At 23.4% G+C, this 20853-nt stretch overlaps 1 protein-coding gene and 1 long non-coding RNA gene across 5 annotated transcripts in view; one reads left to right on the top strand and one right to left on the bottom strand.

The window, feature by feature from the left end:
* Positions 1 to 20853, bottom strand: part of LOC114132709 (SCY1-like protein 2) — a 153670-nt gene that overhangs the window by 95110 nt on the left and 37707 nt on the right. For all 4 annotated transcript variants that reach the window (XM_027998242.2, XM_027998243.2, XM_027998245.2 and 1 more), the window contains exon 2: positions 16373 to 16716. In XM_027998242.2, the coding sequence (XP_027854043.1) occupies positions 16373 to 16537 (165 nt within the window). In that variant the 5' untranslated portion in view covers positions 16538 to 16716. The remainder of the gene's footprint in view (positions 1 to 16372; positions 16717 to 20853) is intronic.
* Positions 128 to 1071, top strand: LOC126552008 (uncharacterized). The gene is made up of 3 exons (XR_007605866.1): positions 128 to 222; positions 310 to 475; positions 954 to 1071. It is a non-coding gene; the product is annotated as an uncharacterized LOC126552008 (long non-coding RNA).

The raw sequence follows: 20853 nt of genomic DNA, 5'->3' as shown, positions 1-20853 counted from the left end.
GAATAGATTTGTATTTATTCCTTTAAAAGTAAACTTAATCATTTTGTCCTTCAGCGGTGAATGGACATCGAAAATGTAATAGTAAAATAAGTTCACGTTAAAATCGTATTAAAATTGAGTGGCGTAGTGTAAATCTGTGTCAAAAGTATGAAAAGTATGGTGAAAATGTTGTCCATTGTATGATTTTTGCTGATAACGGAAGCTCAGGGAATCTCAATCCATGTACATTTTTATTTAGTTCATCTATGTAGTATTCAGAACGAAGAATAATATTTTAATCGATAAAATTCTCGTTTATACTCTATACAGTCAGTTGGTTTTATATAAGAAAACGTCACAATACCATTCAAGACTCAAAAGGGAATTTGGTTAACTTGCTAGTTTATTATCTAATTCCTTATGAGAAGAATAAATAAGCTCAGTTCTAATTAGCCACATTACAAATCAAAAAAGTGAAAGAAAAATGTGTTACCTGGTAAGAATTTCGTTTGTTTTATGTTTATATATACTTTTGTAAAGAATTGTGCGCCCAAGTGGTATAAGCACCAAATACAAGCTTTCTAATTAATACTAATACTAAATTGTACCAAATACAATATTATTTTTTTATTATTTTTGGAATAATTGGAGAACATAGTATGCTATAGGGTAAACATAATGTTCATTCTATATCGTATTTAATAAAAAGACTAAACATAGTTAGAAAACTGATAATAAAAATCAATTAATTACATACATACACATCTAATGTATTATTTATAAATACATAACATACTTTTAAGTCATATCTAACATTCTAACCTAACCTAACCTAATCGAAATTAAAAAAAAAATAATAAATTAATTCTGTAAAGGTCAAATAAAATAACGAGATTTTCGATGTTTGTGACACAAGTGTATTTTACTTAAGAATAAAATAAAATATCAAAGAGTCATATTTTATTTTTGAGCAGATACATAGTGGCTATAGATATTGACTTCAATAATGACAAACTGATTGTTCGCTGGTTCAAAGAATTTAGTTCTAAGAAGCGTATTTTAAGATGATTGTGGATGCAAAAAATTATAATAAAAAATTTAACTACGAGAACAGTCATGTTCCAGAATCCACTTAATATGTATCGGCGTATCGCAGTCACAACAAAGAATTCCAACAATGGTATCCTGTACAATTTGAAGCGTTATATTATTATGTACAGTTATTCCAAACCGATATTGTTATAAGTGATCATAATTGTATTTATTTTTTCCGCGTTAGCCAACATAAATTTTAATTTAAGGAAATATCAAAACTGATATTTTTTTATATGGTGCGTTCTCTAATGTTTCAAAAAATTAACATCCCTTGAAAATTATTAGTTAACTGTTTTATTAATAAACAAATAACTACAACAAACCAAAGTTTATTATATATTTTTTAATATGGTTTTAGTTAAAACTTACATATAAAATATAGTTTTCATATTAATTAATAAGAAATAAAATGCATTTCATCCTTCAACAACGTTTATAAGCTTAAGTTTACACAAGGAAAATTAGTTAGGTACATAGTTTGAAAAATAATTTTAGAATTAATTGGTATTTTCCAGGTTTGTGTATACTTTAACGTTCATGTATAAATATAAACAGTTTAAATGTTTGACATTTACTTCCCGAGTATAAGCTCATAAACGCACACACTCATATACGTACACTTAAAACAACGTATCTCCCTCAATTTGGTCTGAAACTCCCAAAATGATTTACGACAACCTTTGGTTTTACAATTTATAACCGAAGTAAATTGTTTTAAACAAAATTACGTTTGTTATTTTAAGTAATTTATTTCTTAAGACATGTCTTAAACATATACCTACCAGAAAACATTTCGACTAGCTTAAAGAGATTATTAAACACTCTAGTGCATTGACTCTTTATAATCATATTATATTGTATTTATATATACGTACTAAGTAAATAGTAAAAGTATAGTTTAAAATGTTTGAATAATAACTTGTAAATAATAATTACGTAATGTTCCGTCTACATCGACTGAAATCAGTTTTTAATGATGTCACAATAATGTACCCAAACCCAAAACTATTTTACATTATTGATAATACAAATAATGACAATATATGAAAATCATGGTTATATATGGAATACATATAACATCGTAGGTAGATATAAAATATTCAAAGGTTATATTTATTTAATTTAAACACATTACGTAAATCTTTTAGGATTCCACAAGTTATTTAAATTTTAAATACATTTAAAACCAAGATGTTTTAATAACATTTATTTTGTTTTATATATTTCATTATTTACCCCATTCAAATATTGTAAGTTTGCTCAAGCTTTATGTTTTAACTATGTTCTGAATTAAGTTCTTTAACTCTTTCAAAATTAATGAAACTTGGGTTAGTTAATTATAATTTATTCAACAAAAGTAGTATAGTATTTTGGGATTGACATCACCTAGACATTAATTTTACATTGTCTAATTTAAATATCAAATATATCGGTATATTAAATATACATGTATAAATGTATTATATTAAATACATTTAAAATTAGGTAATACACTTTATCGGTTGCCTATTATACTACTGTAGTATTCAAATCAGATGTTTATAATTTATAAACTATATATATATATATATATATATATTATATATATATATTATGCTCTAACTCTTTAAATAATAATTATTTTTATTAGCATTGAGATTTTATATAAAATAAATTTTATTATTTTTAATATAATAGAAAATGCAATTAACTTATTATCCATGCAACATTAACATAGTAGGTACCTACATTTATAATTACTTTAAAGATAAAAGTTTCGAATTACGATTAAACAAATTCGAGTATGTGACTACATTATAGCCAAAGTACACAAAATATAAATTAGATAAATGTAAATTGAGAAATTAAGATTTACTTATATTAATATTAACAATCAACAAGTTATCTAATGAAGATATTATTTTATGTAGGAAGACTTCTTAGTAAAATAATCGTCACTTACAAATATTTTTCAAATATTCTCTTATAATATTCATAAATCAACAGAAAGGTGTCTTAAGCAAAATAAAAATATATGATAAATTATTGTTCTAAAATATATCTTATATAAACTATTTATAATCTTTTATAAATATATGAAAAAAACCACTGTCCAAACTCGGAGACTATACAGTGCCAAAATCATCTATTTTTATAAAAATTTCGTTTCTTGTCACATTATTTTTGGTTAGCAAAAGTGACGAAAACGTACTATAGTTATCTTATAAATTCTTATTTAGACATAATATCACCTTTTGGCATTTCTCAGTTTGTCAGATTACCGTGTGCCTGGGGTAGAATTCTTACTTCTATTAAAGCAATGAATTTGAACAAAATAAATGGCGTTTTGTATTCTCTACTGCTTCCAAGAAATCTGAGCAGTGATATGATTACTAAATGGAAAAGAATCAGGATATTTATATTCTCATCAACTACTCCAAAAGTAATAGTATACTAATTCATTATAAAATATATATATATAGTTGTAATAATATTGTGTGTGTTTTTGCCTATTTGACAGATAAAATATTTTTTTTAACTGCATAAAGTATGCACCTGAAATTAAAGATACAATTTTAATATAATATTATTGTGAAAATTTCTTCATGGAATAAACAAATTGATTAATATTCCATGCGTTAAAGAGAATTGTTATACTGGCTAAAATAATTTAAATCAATCGATTTTAACACAAAGCATCTAAAAATGCATCTGGACATAAATCTAGATATATCCATTATATCTAGTTTGAATTGCATATACAATGAGTAGTATTATTCACTATATTTTGAACCTAATAGCTTCAGAATTGGACTTACCTAAATAATTAATGTGATAAAAATATACACGATACTACATATATTTCAATTATTATGGATTTTATAAAATACTCAAGAAAATGTGTAATAACTGTTAATGTAAATACACTTTTAGATGCATTTTATAAATTAAATAAAAACCCGAAGTTAATTTTATAAGTTTTTGATTGTAGGTAATCAATTTTTAATAAAATCTATTTTACGAGATAAAAATGTTTTCCGTACTATTCTTTTCTTATTTCCCCAAATTAACGATATTTAATATATTAATATTAGTTTTCAATACAAACTTATATTGAAGTTATATTGTTACCAAACAGGCTTGAAATTTTTATATTATTTGTTCTTTAAATATGGTATCTTAAGATAACATTTTTGTGAAAAACGGACAGATTCTACTAATCATAAGTAAGACCATACCAAGTTTTTTTTTTTTTTTTTTTTTTAACACGCCACTGATAAAATTATAAATTATAATGTTTAGCTCAGACAAAAAATTAAATATAAATAAATATAACTTTTGTATTTACACAAAGAACGTAAAATATAAAATCAACTTAATTGTGTTAATTAAAATAGATTTCTATACAATTATAAAATGTCGGATTTTAGTGGTAACTCATAAGATGTAATTCATGAGTATTATAATATTCAATATTATTTCAGTAAAATGTTAAAATTAAAATATATTTTTATAAAAATTAATGTTTTATGAGTATGAACATTTTATTTCTTCATCAGTATTCGTTTACATATAATATTATGTAATGACATTATGATTTTCATAATGATTACTTACTTTTCCCTGTATATAGTTTCATATGTTATTTTAAAAATATTTAGATATTATTAGGTATTATAATTTAATAATACTAGTACTTAGGAGAATATTATTACATCTCACATAACTATGTTACAAATATAACGTTAGTTTATCATTATAATTTTGTAAGCTGATATTAAAAAATGTATCTTTGACTCTTAAAGATAGTTTTTAAAATATATGATTTATTACATTTTCCAAGACAGGTATATGATACCACTCAATAAAAAGTCACATGGGAGTGTTTTTATCGTACATCATTTCCAAGGGTATATAGATAGTCAGATAGATGACAAAATAATATATCTTAAGTCGTTCCGTAAATTGCATTGATAATATTCTATACTGTTTTGTGACAAGTTATATTTATTTATAACATATTATATACAACCAAAAATATATTTCAAGTATTTAAAACAAAATAAAATAAAACGATTGAAACTTCTTGATGAACTACTTGTACTTAAAATTTAAATGATAAGTTTAAACAACTTTTATTTTATACATAGTTTCATTAATTGAATATGTATAAGTACATATTATATACATCTATATAACATAAAATTTGACTATAATAACTACATATTTAAATAAACGATTGTGAATTTTAAAAGACAATAAGAGCTTTACTTTAGGCATATTTTTAATGTAATTTATTAATAGTAAGTGTATGTTATAACAATTTTGGTATAAAATATCTCTACAAATAAATATCAAACATTTCAATATTAAAAATAGTGTACATAACTAAAATTAATAAAATAAAATGCTTTGAACAAATTAATATTATTGTTACTTTGAGAAATTTTCCAATTTATTACTATTAATAGAATTGATTTAGTTCAACTTAGTGAGTTTATTATGGAAATTAGACAAAAGAACAATTATTGTTCAATTTTATTTAATAGAACAGATAGTACCACTAATTTTTAATGAAATGAAATTTCAGTAGTTCTAAATTGAATTCATAGAAGACAATGGAATTTTTTTTCATTTCATCTCTATTATTGCTGCGGCATGTATTATTCCATTTATTAATTATTAGAAAATAAGAAAAGTCTGGGATGTCGCTTAATTATATAGTAGGTATCTAGAGTACCCTGTTCAATGAGTAAGTCACTGTAATGGATATATACAATTTTAAATTAATGATAAATCATTGTATACCAAATCGTAAACGGTTCTAAGCGTAGACTGTCTGAGTATATTTCTAAGAATATTGTTATGATATTAATATAATATATTGTATAACAGTTTAAAAATAATAAACAAATAACAATGAGTTATTTATCAAGTTCACGTAGAAACACTAGAGACTGATGTATATTTGTGATAATGAAATGTAAAAATGTGACTTTATAATATGCTGACAGATACGCGAAAGAATATAGAATAAGGGTATCTACCACCAAGTGGAAAGTTAATTTCTTGATAACTTTGATAATGATGCTAGCCATTCTCAGGTTGGTGTGAAAATGTCGTAATTTTTACCAGTGTACACGGTGAAACCATATTAGCAATACCTTTCAACACCGGATCCTAACCGAACCTCTCTTTTTGAAAGACTAAATCAGTACTGCGTTTATTTGGATTTGAGTGTTTAAGAGTTCTTAATTTATGTTAATTTATGTTACCTTACTATATTACAGCACAATATAATATATAATATATATATATACAGTTTATAACTAGGTAAGATAAATGTTTAATATTTATTTCACATTAATATGTGTATTATACTTTATATACAAATGTATTTTAATTTTTTATTATACATTGTATTTAATCAAATTCTCGAATACATTACATCAAAGAGCAAGAGAATAGCTTAAATTTAGTATTTGTATCTCGTAAATTATCATATTCTTCAGAACTTATATGTGTAGGCAATAATCCGCAAGACCATTAGTCTAATTATTCAAGTTTTAGATAATATCTTTGTCTATTTAACTAATTAATTTTTTTTTATTCTTTTATAGTTATGTTATTACAATATTTTAGTATGATATATTTATAATTAATACTAAAATAATAATAATATTAAAACATTTTTTAAGTTACCTACAATAGAATATTAGGACTAGTTTTTTTTTATAAAACAATTTTACTTGAAAATAATTTTTAAAAAAATGTGAAGACTTATTATAATATTTATAGGTTGTTCTAAGGAAAACTAATTCTTCGCCATATTATATTAAATTTTCAAAAACGCTTTTACCAAACATATGAATTGTAATCAGTACTTAAAAAAAAGAAAATATATTTATGATTTCCACTGATAAAAAAATATAGATTAGAATTTCTAGTCTAATTATATTTCGAAAATATAATTGCGTATAATATATAATATTAATTCAAGTTTAAATGGAATGTTTTGTGTTTTTGTAGACAATTTTTTATATGCATTTCACGCTACACTTTAATTTAAAAAAGGAAATATCACTTGCAATATTATTAGTTTAATTTAGATACCTAACCTAACCTAGTCTATAGAATAATGCTGAGTTATATGAACGGTAAGTTATCTAGAGGCAGTGAAATTTATTTATCTAATACAACCTATATATGGAGAATCGTCATCTTTCATTTATTTCAAGTACCTATACATTTACAGAGTATATTCAACACCATAATCAAAGTACAATAATGCCATTGAATTTCAGAATATAACATTATTGCATAATACTAGTGAATATTAGTAACCTTTACTTTGATATAATAATTTAAAGTGTATGTTTCAAAGAAACAATATTAATAAACGACGATGTGATATAGTTTTCGAATTCATTGTGTTACGTTAGACTCAAGTTTAATTAACCTTACTTTGAACAAAATGCCAAACACAGAAATAATAGCAATCAATTAATAAACCAGTTATTTTTGTTAACAAACAGCAATATGAATATTTCAACTATGATTATAAATGGTACTACATTAGACGGCAGATTAATGTGGTCTTAGAAAAAGAAAGTGACTGAAGTTTGTTTAGTAAAGTCAGTTGAATAAGATATTTATAATTAAAATGTTATAAAATAGAAGACATGACTATAATTTTACAATTTGTTAAAATAATGTATTGATTTCTTAACCTTTATATTAAATATTATTTTAATAATATAAATTTTTATTAATAACGGGAAACAATACTTAAAGAAAGATCAACTAGTCAACACTACTAAAACTGATTTGAAGGTATTAGGATGTGCAATGATTCTATACCTATTTTCTTAAAAAGGCACACATTTGTTAAGTGTACTTCAGATATAATCTCAATTTTTTTTCCCCCAAAATTTTAAATAATATGAAAATTTTCAACTTATAATATACAATGTACGTATTTTAATATAATTTTTCATAATAATAGGCCTAATAGAGGTTTATAAAGAAACAAAAATAAATCGATTTTCAGTATAATAGACTTGATGATAAATTAAAATCTGTTTTCAGAATTCTTATCTTTTCTCTAAATAAATCAGTACATTGGAAGTAAAACACTTTTAAATGTCTATATAGCATATGTATTATTAAGAAAAATAAAGACAGAACATTACCACTTTCAATTATTTATATAATACTAACCATAGAGTAATTACTCTATAATATGAACACGCCACAAACTGTATCAGTGATATCTTATTACACAATAACAATAAATTACAGAAGGATAACATAATGTAAATAAAAACTTAAATAAAATAAAAATAATTAAGTATTATTCATTGATTTGTAACCGTGGTATAATTTTATAAAGTTGCGATTCGGTTTTAAAAAAAATATTATAATTAACTATTGGTAATAAAAGTTTTTAGTTAAACGTGACACTGAGTTTTAAATAAACGAGAAACGTATTGTATGAATCTGTTAAAGTAAATATCCGTAGATGAAAGTGATAAGTCACCACATGTAAATCCAACTTATTTTATGTATTGAAAGAAAATATAATACATATATCACTTAAAACTCCTTCTGTATTTATCAACTTCTGGACACAAAAATGTGTTAAAAAGACGTATTAAATAATAATATATACTTTATTATGTCTATGGTTACAACTATACACTATAATCAATTTTATCTATGACAACAACATTTCAATAATTATGAATATTTTTGTCCAATCTGTTGAGCTGTTATGAGAGGTTTGATAAATTATAAATGGGGCTATCTATTATTTTCCCGATAAACATTTATAATCTGTAAATATAATATTATAACTGATAAATAAATAATAATAATAATAACCTATTTATAGAAATTTGATTAAGTACAATTTTGATTGTGTCCAATTTGAAATTTCAAAAGATCCAATTTGATGATATTACTATATTATGTTATGTGCAACCCACGTTGGAAAACACAATTAAACAACATAGAGTTTACTCGGTTACCTCTACTAAATACTAATAATTTTTTCATTAATAGAATTCGAACGTCACTAAAGACATTTAATAACAAAATTACTTATATTTGAGCGACTTACAGAAATTGTTTATAATTTACTAGTATAATAATAATGTAAAGTATTTGACATTTTTTTCTCAGTTTATTTAAGTAGCATAGTTGATAATATATTGATTATTAATGTAATAATTTATTGTTCATTAAAAATAATATTTTTTATCGTTGTTAATTATTTACAAATTATTTTCAGATTTTTATTTAGATAATATAAAATATAATTAATTTTAAGCAGCTACATTGAATAATCATTATGTTCAATGAGACAGCATATATAAAATATCAATGTGGGCTAGATTTACATGTTTTTCTAAATTAACGAATAATTAATAGTAGCAGTTAGTTAACCTAAATTGTAATAGTAATTTTTATTCTAGACATTCAAACAGCTTCAGTCAGATTATTTGAATTTCAAAAGAAGTTAAAACTGAGATATAGCCATATAAGTATGTAAAACCTTGGGTTAAGTAGAGTATGAGTTCAAAGTTTTGCAAAAAACTAGTAAAAAATCAAAATTAAGTGGACCAACACAAAAGAATACAATTTATATTATATTACATGTTCTTGATCAGAATATTACAATTAATGAAAGTGTCTTCTAACACAAAATTGACAGAAAAAATAAAATGCAAAAATGATACTGTCATTACATTAAAATAAACAGTTAAAAGTAGTGAAACCAAAACGAATAATGGTAATATATGTACTTGTTATTGTTAATAAATAATATTATCATAAGTATTAGGTACCAATTATATTTTATTTATTCAACAGAGAATGAATTGAAATCATTTTTTAAAATAACCCGAGAACGAATATTTAGATATAACATTTGTAACAATGTAGGAACCCATTCAAATGTGGCGGAAACAATTCAGCATAGTGGAATTCTATATTATCATACCAACCAATTATCATCATTATTATTATGAGAGGACGAGACACCGTTCACGGGATGTATAATACTATAGTAGCGATCAGGTCAGCACTACAGTAAAGTGCCTATATGTATTTGTAGTTGGGATTCACAGGTCACGGGTTGGTTCATCGTAGAGGGACATTTATCATTTTCGATAACAACCTCTGCACGACAGTGACGTGTTTTATAGTTTATATTTTTTTCCCCTGATCGGACTGTTGACTAACGAGTAACCATACTTTTTACCGTCCTTAAACGACGCTAAAAATACTATACACGTTTTAAAGTTCGGTGCACATCTGTGTACGGATAGCAGGATAGTTTTTTTTTTATCCACCCATACCCGGGTTTACGTTTTACTAAGGGTATACTATAATATTATATTATACGACATTGATTTTTTGTAATTTAAAACTTATAAATATAAACATAATTTATAAAGTAAAATATACGTACGAGTGTATAAAAAACTAGATATTTTTTTGACAATTTTTTTTTTCAGATTTATCATTTTGTTTGAAATCCGTTATATAATAAATGGCCTAAAATATATCAAATTATTTAGCAGGGCATATTGTCGTTTTAGTGATCGTACCACTCGCCCTCCTAGTGCCCATATTAAATTATAATTGAATCCTCTGGCCGCCCCATGCGGATGATTTAAAACTTATATAAATATTTTAATTCTTGATGGAAATTAATAAAACTTTTAAAATATTTACATAAATTAGCCATCTTAAAATTATATAAACGAAAACTTTTAATTTTTGATTTGGCTTTATGTAAACCTTAAGAATACTATACAAATAACTCTCTAATATATAGTCATGATTTCCCAAAATGGCGTTTTAAATAATATTAACCACCAAATAGTTATAGTTATTAGTTGTTGTTCTTGTAAAAACCTTATGCAGATGACAATATATATTATACATTGTATACTTTTAGTGGTTGAATAATTGATTATATATTTTACTTATAAATTTATGTTAGGTAAAACTACACGTGTATATTCGTGAAGAGCAACAATCCTAATAACAATGATGAATCGGATAAGTTCTCAAAGTAACATTAGTAATGTACAAAGTTATAAGAATGATCATGTAGTCACCATTGAAATCTATCAATTATCACCAAATATAAATATTTTTATTTCTCTTCTCTTGTTATCATATTTTTTTTCAAGAATCTTACGTTGATTAAAATAATTATAATTATACACAATTTTCATTCATAGATTCTGTTAAATGTAAATATTTATTTTCAGTTATCAATAAATAATGTCAATATCTTTTTTGTTACTATTTACTTGTTGATCTAAATTATGTAGAACAACAATACGCATTGCAAATTATTTATTCTTACTATCATTAAAGTTCTCCACATATATTTTATTTGAAACTCGTTTGTCAATTATATAGCTAACACAAGAGTCAATCGATGAAACGAATTTCTACTCACCGCATATCGTTAGCATAATAATGGTATCGTTTCCTGTTGTCAATATTACCATTTATTTCTATCTGATTCAGCTTTCGAAAATCAATTATCCGAAATACCATTATCCAGGTCGAAATTATATGAGGTGGAAATATAAGAGTTTTACATTAGAATAAATTTGAATCCATTGACAATCAAATAATAATTATATTAATATTATAATTCTAAATCTATAATAATATAATAAATACACATTTATATGCAGTACAAAAATATATACTGATACATACTATTTTTTTTTTTTTTTGTTATTTATTGTTATCCGAATACTAATAAATATATTTTAAAATAAATTTTGCATAATATGATATATAGATATAATAATTGCTATCTGTTATTTTTTTTTATATCCCAAACACAAAAACAGTTATATCGATCAAAATTAAAAAAGATGATCTAATGAACACATTTAATGATTTAACTAAAAAAAAAAAAAAAAATACTATTATGTTTTTTTAGTTTTTAGCAGTATTATTACAGCTCTAAATAAATAACATTGATTGTACACATAATAATAAAAACAATAATAATAAATTATAATCAATGATAATAGTTGATAATATGAGATAGGTAGTGTAGTTTCAGAGCGTAGAGATATTTATAATGGGGTTTTATTTAATAATAATGTGAGAAGGAAAGGAGAGGTTTTATGATATTTTATGAATTAAGTAATAAAGGAGCAGGTTAATATTGTTTCAATATTTAAAAAACATTGAGAATGACTATAACAAAAAAAAAAAAAGTGATATAAGAATAGAATAGATTGACGGGAGTGGCATTAAAATATTATTATTTTGAAGGAGTTGGTATGAAAAGATCTTGCCTATTTGATTGACTAAAACGTTCAAGCTTTTTATAATCAAGGCAACCTCAATAATTGGTAGAGTGGAAACTACCACAAAAAGCACATCTGGCTGGAGAGCCACGTGCACAAGAATCTGATATGTGATCTTCTCCTTATTCAACACATCGTTGATCACGATGACAATATTTCCGAGTATGCCCGTAAGACCATCATACGTATGGTGAGGTTTTGGGTAGGTGTGGATTTCAATAACAATTTTAAAGTTGAGAAGAAATTCAATCTTGTAGATTTCTAACTTATTCGAAGCTTTTTGATGTCAGTGAAAAAAAGGGTGGTTTATCTGAAAATCGTTGACGGAATTCGTATTAACTACAACTCAAGATGTTTTATTTGAATACAAGGATATTAACCATCATGGATACTATCATACTTTTTTCTTGTATTACATTGATGTAGGCAATTCATTATTCAAAATTATTAGAGTAAAAAAGTAAAAATTTTCTTAAAGATGAAAATGCATTGAATATATTTTTTTAAAACTTCAATAAATATACAAATATGGTTTTAATTTATTTATAAATTATATTATATATTATAAGACAATGAAAACACATTTGATAAATTTATAATTAACTGTTTTCCATAAAGAAATTGTTTATAATGATTTTCTCAAACACAATAATTTATAGGTTTATAAAACATATTTTAATTTTCTATTGTTAGATTTTATTTTAAAATATAATAAGACACTACAAAAAATAATTAATTTATAATATTACAAATCAAGTATTTTTTTTTTTTAATTATTATTATTTTTTATATATATAAATCTACAATGATTGACCACTTTGCATAATTTTTCATTTTGTTACATATGATTTAAATTAGATTTTTTGTTATACAAATTTTTAAACGCTTACTCTTAAATTGCTTTTTATAATGGTGTATTATAATAAATGAGAAAGTTAGTATATAAGTGATACGTGCTTGTGTTTTAAAACTTAATTGCATAACCTATGTTAATGTAACTTAGAAAAGGGAATTTACTTTAGTAAGTTTATTTTTATACATTACATTCAAAATTATTTATTAAGCTACTTATAATAAAAAAGAGGAAAAAGATAAAACACATTAATTTATTATAAATGGTTAAAATTTTAATAATATCTGTAAATAAAAAAAAATATAAAACTTGTACAATATGTTATAAAATAATTTAAACATTATACTTGAAAATGCCCAACGATATTTTGTAATAAAATATCATCACACTGGTACAACATTAAACAGGGACATATTATACTCCCTCCTACATATCTGGAATCTGCATCAAAGCTTATGACATAGTATGATATTATCCTTCATGCATGCAAAATACGTTAATGGTTAATAGGATACTTTAAATAGGATACCTAAATTGTTAGAAGTAACCATGTAACTAGATGCTGATTGCTACAGATCTCATTAAAATAATCTGAGAAAATGGTGTTTTGTTCATAATAACAATAGGAAATGAAAACTTTTAATCTTTTTAAATACTCATTACTATCTTATTATTTATTATTTGTAAATTCATAATAATTCAGTAATAAATGGTTTATTGTAGTTATTTTTAATAAAAAAAAAAAAAAAAAAAAATGGTTACAAATCACATAAAAAGAATCCTTGGAGTTATATAACTAATTAATTTATTGCTAAGTAAAATATTTTAATTATGTATTTAAGTATTTTACCTATAACTTTTACGGTTTGTAATTTAAACCAAAATACTTAAGCTGAGGTCTTTTTTTAATTTATTGAAAAATAGTATATGCTAAAAGTAATTTTGAAAATTTACAGTGACATGATTTTGTAAATACTTGATTATAAATAATAATTGTATAAATTTAAACTAAAAAAAATATGTACAGTTTTTTTTGATTACACAAATATATAGATATCTAAATATAATTTATTGAACTAATCCAATAAAATATTATAAACTCATAGTATCATAAGTTATACATATGTTTAAAATAAATAGGAATAATAGTCTTAACTGATGTAAGATTATTATTTATTCACATATCGAATACACCACTTTCTAAGATATGTATGAAGTTGTCAAAAGTTCTATAAGTCACATATCATATACATACAAGTGTTATGAACCAACAATCATTAAAGTATTATTATTTTTTTTTTATTTTAAATAATAGTACTTTAGGTACGAAACTTTTAATTAGTTGAATTCCTCTTCAAATACAAAAAACCATTTTTCTGTAATTTCGCTAACATCGTTTAAATGAATACAAATAATAATAATTAAAGAAAATTTTGTACTTAATGTTTTATTTGGATTTTATATACTACAAAAAAATATTTAAATAAATAATTTAACAAATAGATTCTTTTTATGAGATTATTAACATTTTTTTTTTTTTTGCCTTGTTTATATAATATTTTAGATGTCTTTGAAATAACCTTGTAGTTATATAGTTTTTGGAATTATTTTACTATTTGTTGATTTTTAATTGTAAACTCGAGTTATTTTTAGAGCAAAACTGTGGAATACTCTATTTTATTTAGGTTTACATATTTTTTACATAATTTTTATGTAGGTTTTTTAACGTACTTATTATATTTTGTACAAATCAATTACAATCAATAAAATATTTTTTCTTATATTATTATTATTATTTATACACTATACAAATTTTACTACCAAGTATTCAATATTTTTTTCTTTTCTTTTTTTCTTTTTTTAATATCAGTTCTTATATTACCTACAGTTAAAACAAAAACTCAATGAATAATAAATTATGCAATTATTTTAATTTAACAAAGTTTAAAAGAAAAATATTAATTTGTATTTCATTTTTTAATATTGAAAAAAAAAGTTTGAAATAACTACTATTTTTTATATAAGCACTAAACATCTCAAATGTGGTATAAAATATACATGATATTATTTTATATTATCTTTTAATTGTTAATATTTATTTTTATAACAATTTATAAATGATTATATAGTATGTTCATTAGATACATTTACATAAATTTGTAAAATCAAATAAAAGAAAAATATTATACTAACAATATGTAATATTATGTACTATAAACAAATTATATTATGTATATTATATATATATAACTAGGTATAAGTAAAACAGACGGACTTACATAAACCATTTTAAAATATAAGTTTATATTGTTTTTAGTATATTATATTCTCAGCACTTTTCACTATACATTTGTATTATTTATAATTATTATTATATATTTTGTGCTCTTTTTAGACTATTTAAATAATGTACATTTCTTTCAATAGGAAAATATTCGTTGATTGTTTGAGTCCCACAACTCAACATTTTACACAAAAAAAAGTTAAATGAGATTTTTAACAGTTTTGTGTACTTATTTAAAAGTTGTACTGTACAACAATAATACATATACAAAATTTTCACCTATTAACTTATTCATAATTTTTATATTTTCAACGAAAATAATTTAATAAAATATCATAGTATTAATATTATTAATGATTGACTAGTACATACCCATATTAAAAAAAAAAAATATATATATGACTTTCAAAACATCAGTGTTTTATATTATACATATATAATTTAACTTTATAATGACTAACTATAGCTTACTATGTAATGTAAAATATTTATTAGTATATCATTAATTTATTAATTTTAATTTTAAGTTGATACTTTATGTAAATTTGATTTATAAAATGTATTTAATCAATTTTATTTCAATAAATTTAAAAACTATAGTTATTAAACAGTTATTGATTCATATTTAATTTACTATATTTTTTCTTACTTAACAGCACCTAAAGTTCTAACATTACATGGATATGCAAGTTATTCCATATTCAAACAATATCGATTTAACGTACTTATAATATGTCGATATTCATTCTACCGGCATCGATAAGTAGAACATAATATGACTTAATCATGTACCTATTCATGGTATAAATGCGATCATCGTTTACTCACCTTTCCGTCTGGTTTTCGGAACCCCTCGTAAACCTTCCATATGAGCTCTGGGCCAGCAGAGCACACGAATTTACCGACCTCAAACAGGTTGAGGATGTTGTTGGTGGATAACACTTGTGCACCCTGGCTGACAGACGACGTGCCTGATTTGAGTTTGGAGAACATTGTGCCGGCGGTTGACGGCGCCGATGGCAGACTGCTGCCTCGCCGGAAGTCTGACCAACCTATTTTGTCGGATATATAGGTTTAGCTCAAAAAATGGGTAGAGACTCCGACAAAAACAAATCCGTTGAATGCACGGACGCCAGTTGGTGCCAATACGTCTTTGTTGAATCGTATGTACACTGCAAAATAAAAACAACAATGACTCTTGAATATGATTTTTATTTCGAATGTCAATGGATAAATTATAACGATCAAGTTGTATCGTTCTGTTGGATGCATAATATATATATATTATATATGTGCGTGTATCAATAAAAATAGTGCATTGATATCGAATACTATTGATATCGTATTCGTATAGTTACTGTATAAAATATGACGCATTTAGGCGAAGGTTGTATTTCAATTAAATTCAGTCTGGTAAGAGATTCTTATAACCAGAGGTAAAACGATTACGTTATAATAAAATAATTCTATATATAGGTAGATTACACAAATATAACCTAATCTAACCACGCAGATTATATAAAGTAACTGTTTATTTTTAAACAGGATTTCGTAAAAGATATGTAGCACGACATCAAGATTTTAGAGTTGATGTTGACGGTGTATATATTTGAACGCAGCTATGTGTACATAGGACCATTTTGACTAGCTGAAATTGAAAGTTTAACAGCTGAATGTACTGTGTTATACATAGTTGCTCCCGTAGATCAAAAAGCAACACAAGTTTATCTTTGGAATATTCTATATTCAAATATCATTACCGTCTATAATGTGGGGGAAGATTTATTTTCGTCAAGTAATACTCTCGATAATTCAACATCATCCGTATACATCTGAAATGAAAATGTGTAAATACATTATGATTACACTTTGAAAGTTTAATTTCCGGTAGACATTGGTGCCTTTTTGCCACTGTTTATAATTCATTGCGATTAAGAGTAACATTTATTGATTAATAGCTAAGTGTCATTTTTTTTAAAAAACAGTAACTGTTGAAGTGAGGTGTATAATACCTTAGTCTTTAAACCGTGTATTAATATTATTTAACTTCTTAAGAAAATATTTTAGGCAGAAATAAAGTTCTACACATATATTATGTTGAATTGTATACAGTTTAGAAGCCCTAAAATTTTGATACATTAAACAAATATTTTTTTTTTTTTAGTGTTTGAAATATTTTCAGAAATCACAAGGAAAAATTACAGATTGAGTAAATATTTTAAGAAATATATCATAGCATGGACATTTTAATGAAGTTTCACTAAAAATCTTTTCACTAATTTTATGGTTAATAGTTAATAATTATTCACTATTATCCTCATTTTAAGAAAGTATAGTAGATATTACAGTAAACGTTATTAGTCTATTGCATCTTGAACACTCTAAACTTTTTATACCTAATCTATAATTGCTTTATATTATTAAAATATCAATGGAAAATTATAAGGATAAAAAATATAATAATAATTTTTATAGTTTTACATAATGTAATATAGGTGATCATATAAAAATTGAATATTAATCTACACATCGTCTCATATTTACTATTCCGTGTCATAGATCATAGCTATATACAAATCTGTATTTAAGCCATATAAGGAAATTAATTGTTTTAAAAAGAGAAATGTTTAAGTATGTTATATTTATCACTGCTTAACTTAATATACGAATTATTAAAAAAGTGGACCCTAAAAGATACTTTTAATAATAATATTATATTTAAAACGACAACATTCTATTGGATATCTTCAGTAATAGATATTATATATTATATGTTGTTGATTTAAACAGTAACATTTGACTAAATCGCACAACGTTTAGTTGGTTGTTAAGACATCTTATATTATGATATCAAGCAGTTCTCAATAAAATATTTTAATTTATTCTTAACTGAAAGTTTAATGTGATAAATAATATGTTCTATGTTATAAGTAATTTAAAAACAGCTAGTAGAATTATTATTTTTAACTGGTTGTGTGAGGGTAGTCATAAGGAACGTAACAGTTAAATATATTGAAGAGCTATTCAAACAAAATTTCGTAGTTTGGTTGATACTTGATAGCAAGATAAGGCGCATCTTAAAATGGCGAATCATTGAGTAGTAAGATTATTTTTAAAAATTAAGAAGAGGCAGATAATTACTGTATAAAACTAAAGAACAACTAAAATTACAGCAAAAAAAAAAAAAAACTGGGAAAAATATACATTTTCTCGAGGATAAGAAAACAGCTAAAAAACAGCAAATCGAGAGAGAGATATGTGTTATGAAAGTAAATGTCGAATAATGTGAATAGTGATTAGAATAATATAGTAAATAGTATTCTAACAAAATAAATCTTTTATCTATTATTATTATAAATGATACATGATATTATATATGTGTATATATTTTATAACAAGGTATGTAAGAATTATTTATAGAATTGCATAGTGTTTTATCCTTCAACATAGTACGTATGTATTTCATAAAGTTCTTAACACCTATATCCATAGTAAAACTCTTTTATTATCTATCTGGTTCTCGTAATGTGAATATATTAACTTCAGTATTAGCGTATAAAAATATTTTAAAGATATTCGTTTTTAATAATATCGGTTGTACAAAAATACAAATATTTTGACAAATTAAAAACTTGTATTAAATTTATATAAGCCACTGTTTATAATTTTACAATAAAACGAGATGAACTTGAAATATATAATATAATATTTAACCAAAGGTTAGGTTTGGTAAACACTAAATAAATATTCAATAAATATAAAACTCACCTTATTATTGTTGTTAATATCATTGTACATTTTAGTATAACTTTTGTTTTGTACATTATATCAATTTTGAAGTTGACATACAAACACACAAGCATATATTAAATATACATTTTCCGATCAAATTTGACATTATATAAAAAACCTAAGAATTCTATAGAATTCTTGATTCAAAATACTATTCTGAAACATATATCAATACTTATATTTACCTTATAAAATGCATTTATGTAACACAAGTACAACATATAGAATTCAAAATAACTTGAATTTATACGAGTATTCCATTACGATTAGAATTCAATTTTAAACATTTCTATTCCCAGTTTGCTAGTTTCCAAAATCTTATTTTTATAAACCTTCAATACGTTTTATCACTATAGTGGTTCATAACCATTCATACACGAAGTATATTATTAAAAAGTTACAACAAATAATGTACCTACATTTTAAGCCTTCAACATAATCTGCTGTGTATTTTTAGAAATAATATTAAAGATATTAAAGGAACTCTCAATATAAAACACTAATATTTTTTAGTTAATGTATTTTGTATTTTTATTTTGGGAATGTAAAATAATGTATAAAATGTATACTTAACCTGAAAAATAACCTAACCTAAACCTGATAATAATATGAAGTTAACAATATAAATTTTCTATATCATAAAACAATTAATACGCCTTTAAGAAATAAAAATTGTTAAAAAGTTTTTTTCAATCATTGAATGTTTTATACTTTAAAAATATACACATAGAATTTATTGAGAAAATTATGATCTAACATGTTTTCTATTAAATTTTTTATAAAAACAAAACTTTTTTTCAAGTTATATTTCCACACAATTTATTAAAATAAAATTGTTTTATTTATATCTATTTTTTATTTTTTTTAATAATTAATAGTGTTTATGTTTTGTATTAAATATTTTAAATCAATTCAAAAAAATTTAAATATATGTAATATGTATGATTTCATAGTATAATGTATATGTTATTATGATATATATATATTGTAAATGTATGATGATTAATAATATGCACACAAAAATTATTTTTGTGTGAGTGACAAATTTCTTGTCAATTTAATTTCTTTATAATATTTTCATGGAAAAATAATGATATTCAAGAAGAAGAATTAGTCGTCAAGCATGATTTAATTACCACAGGAAAACAAAAAACATCCAGTAAAAGAAAAAATATATTTGATTAGGTACTACAACAAAAGCTATTATTTTGAAATAAAAGATTTATTTACGTAGTATTCTTTCATACATTTTGACTTGTTAGTTTGTTGGTTCAATAAATATTATATTATTTATTTATTTTTTTTTATTATTATATACTTGATTAGTAAAATATATATATTTAAAGTATGCTATAACCTAGCTACTTCACCTTTTATATTGTTTTGTTAAAACCTTTTGGTGTTAAACTCTGCTGTAGTGAAAATCCCCTTTCACGTAATCTCTAACATTGGTATGCATATTAACTGAATCCCCACGCATGACACAGCTGGGTTTGGTCACATGTCACGCATATACT

The sequence above is a fragment of the Aphis gossypii genome, chromosome 1, assembly GCF_020184175.1.
Source record: "Aphis gossypii isolate Hap1 chromosome 1, ASM2018417v2, whole genome shotgun sequence".
Lineage (NCBI taxonomy): Eukaryota > Metazoa > Arthropoda > Insecta > Hemiptera > Aphididae > Aphis > Aphis gossypii.
The sequence above is the reverse complement of the archived record's forward strand: the minus strand, read 5'-3'. Positions and strand labels throughout refer to the sequence as shown.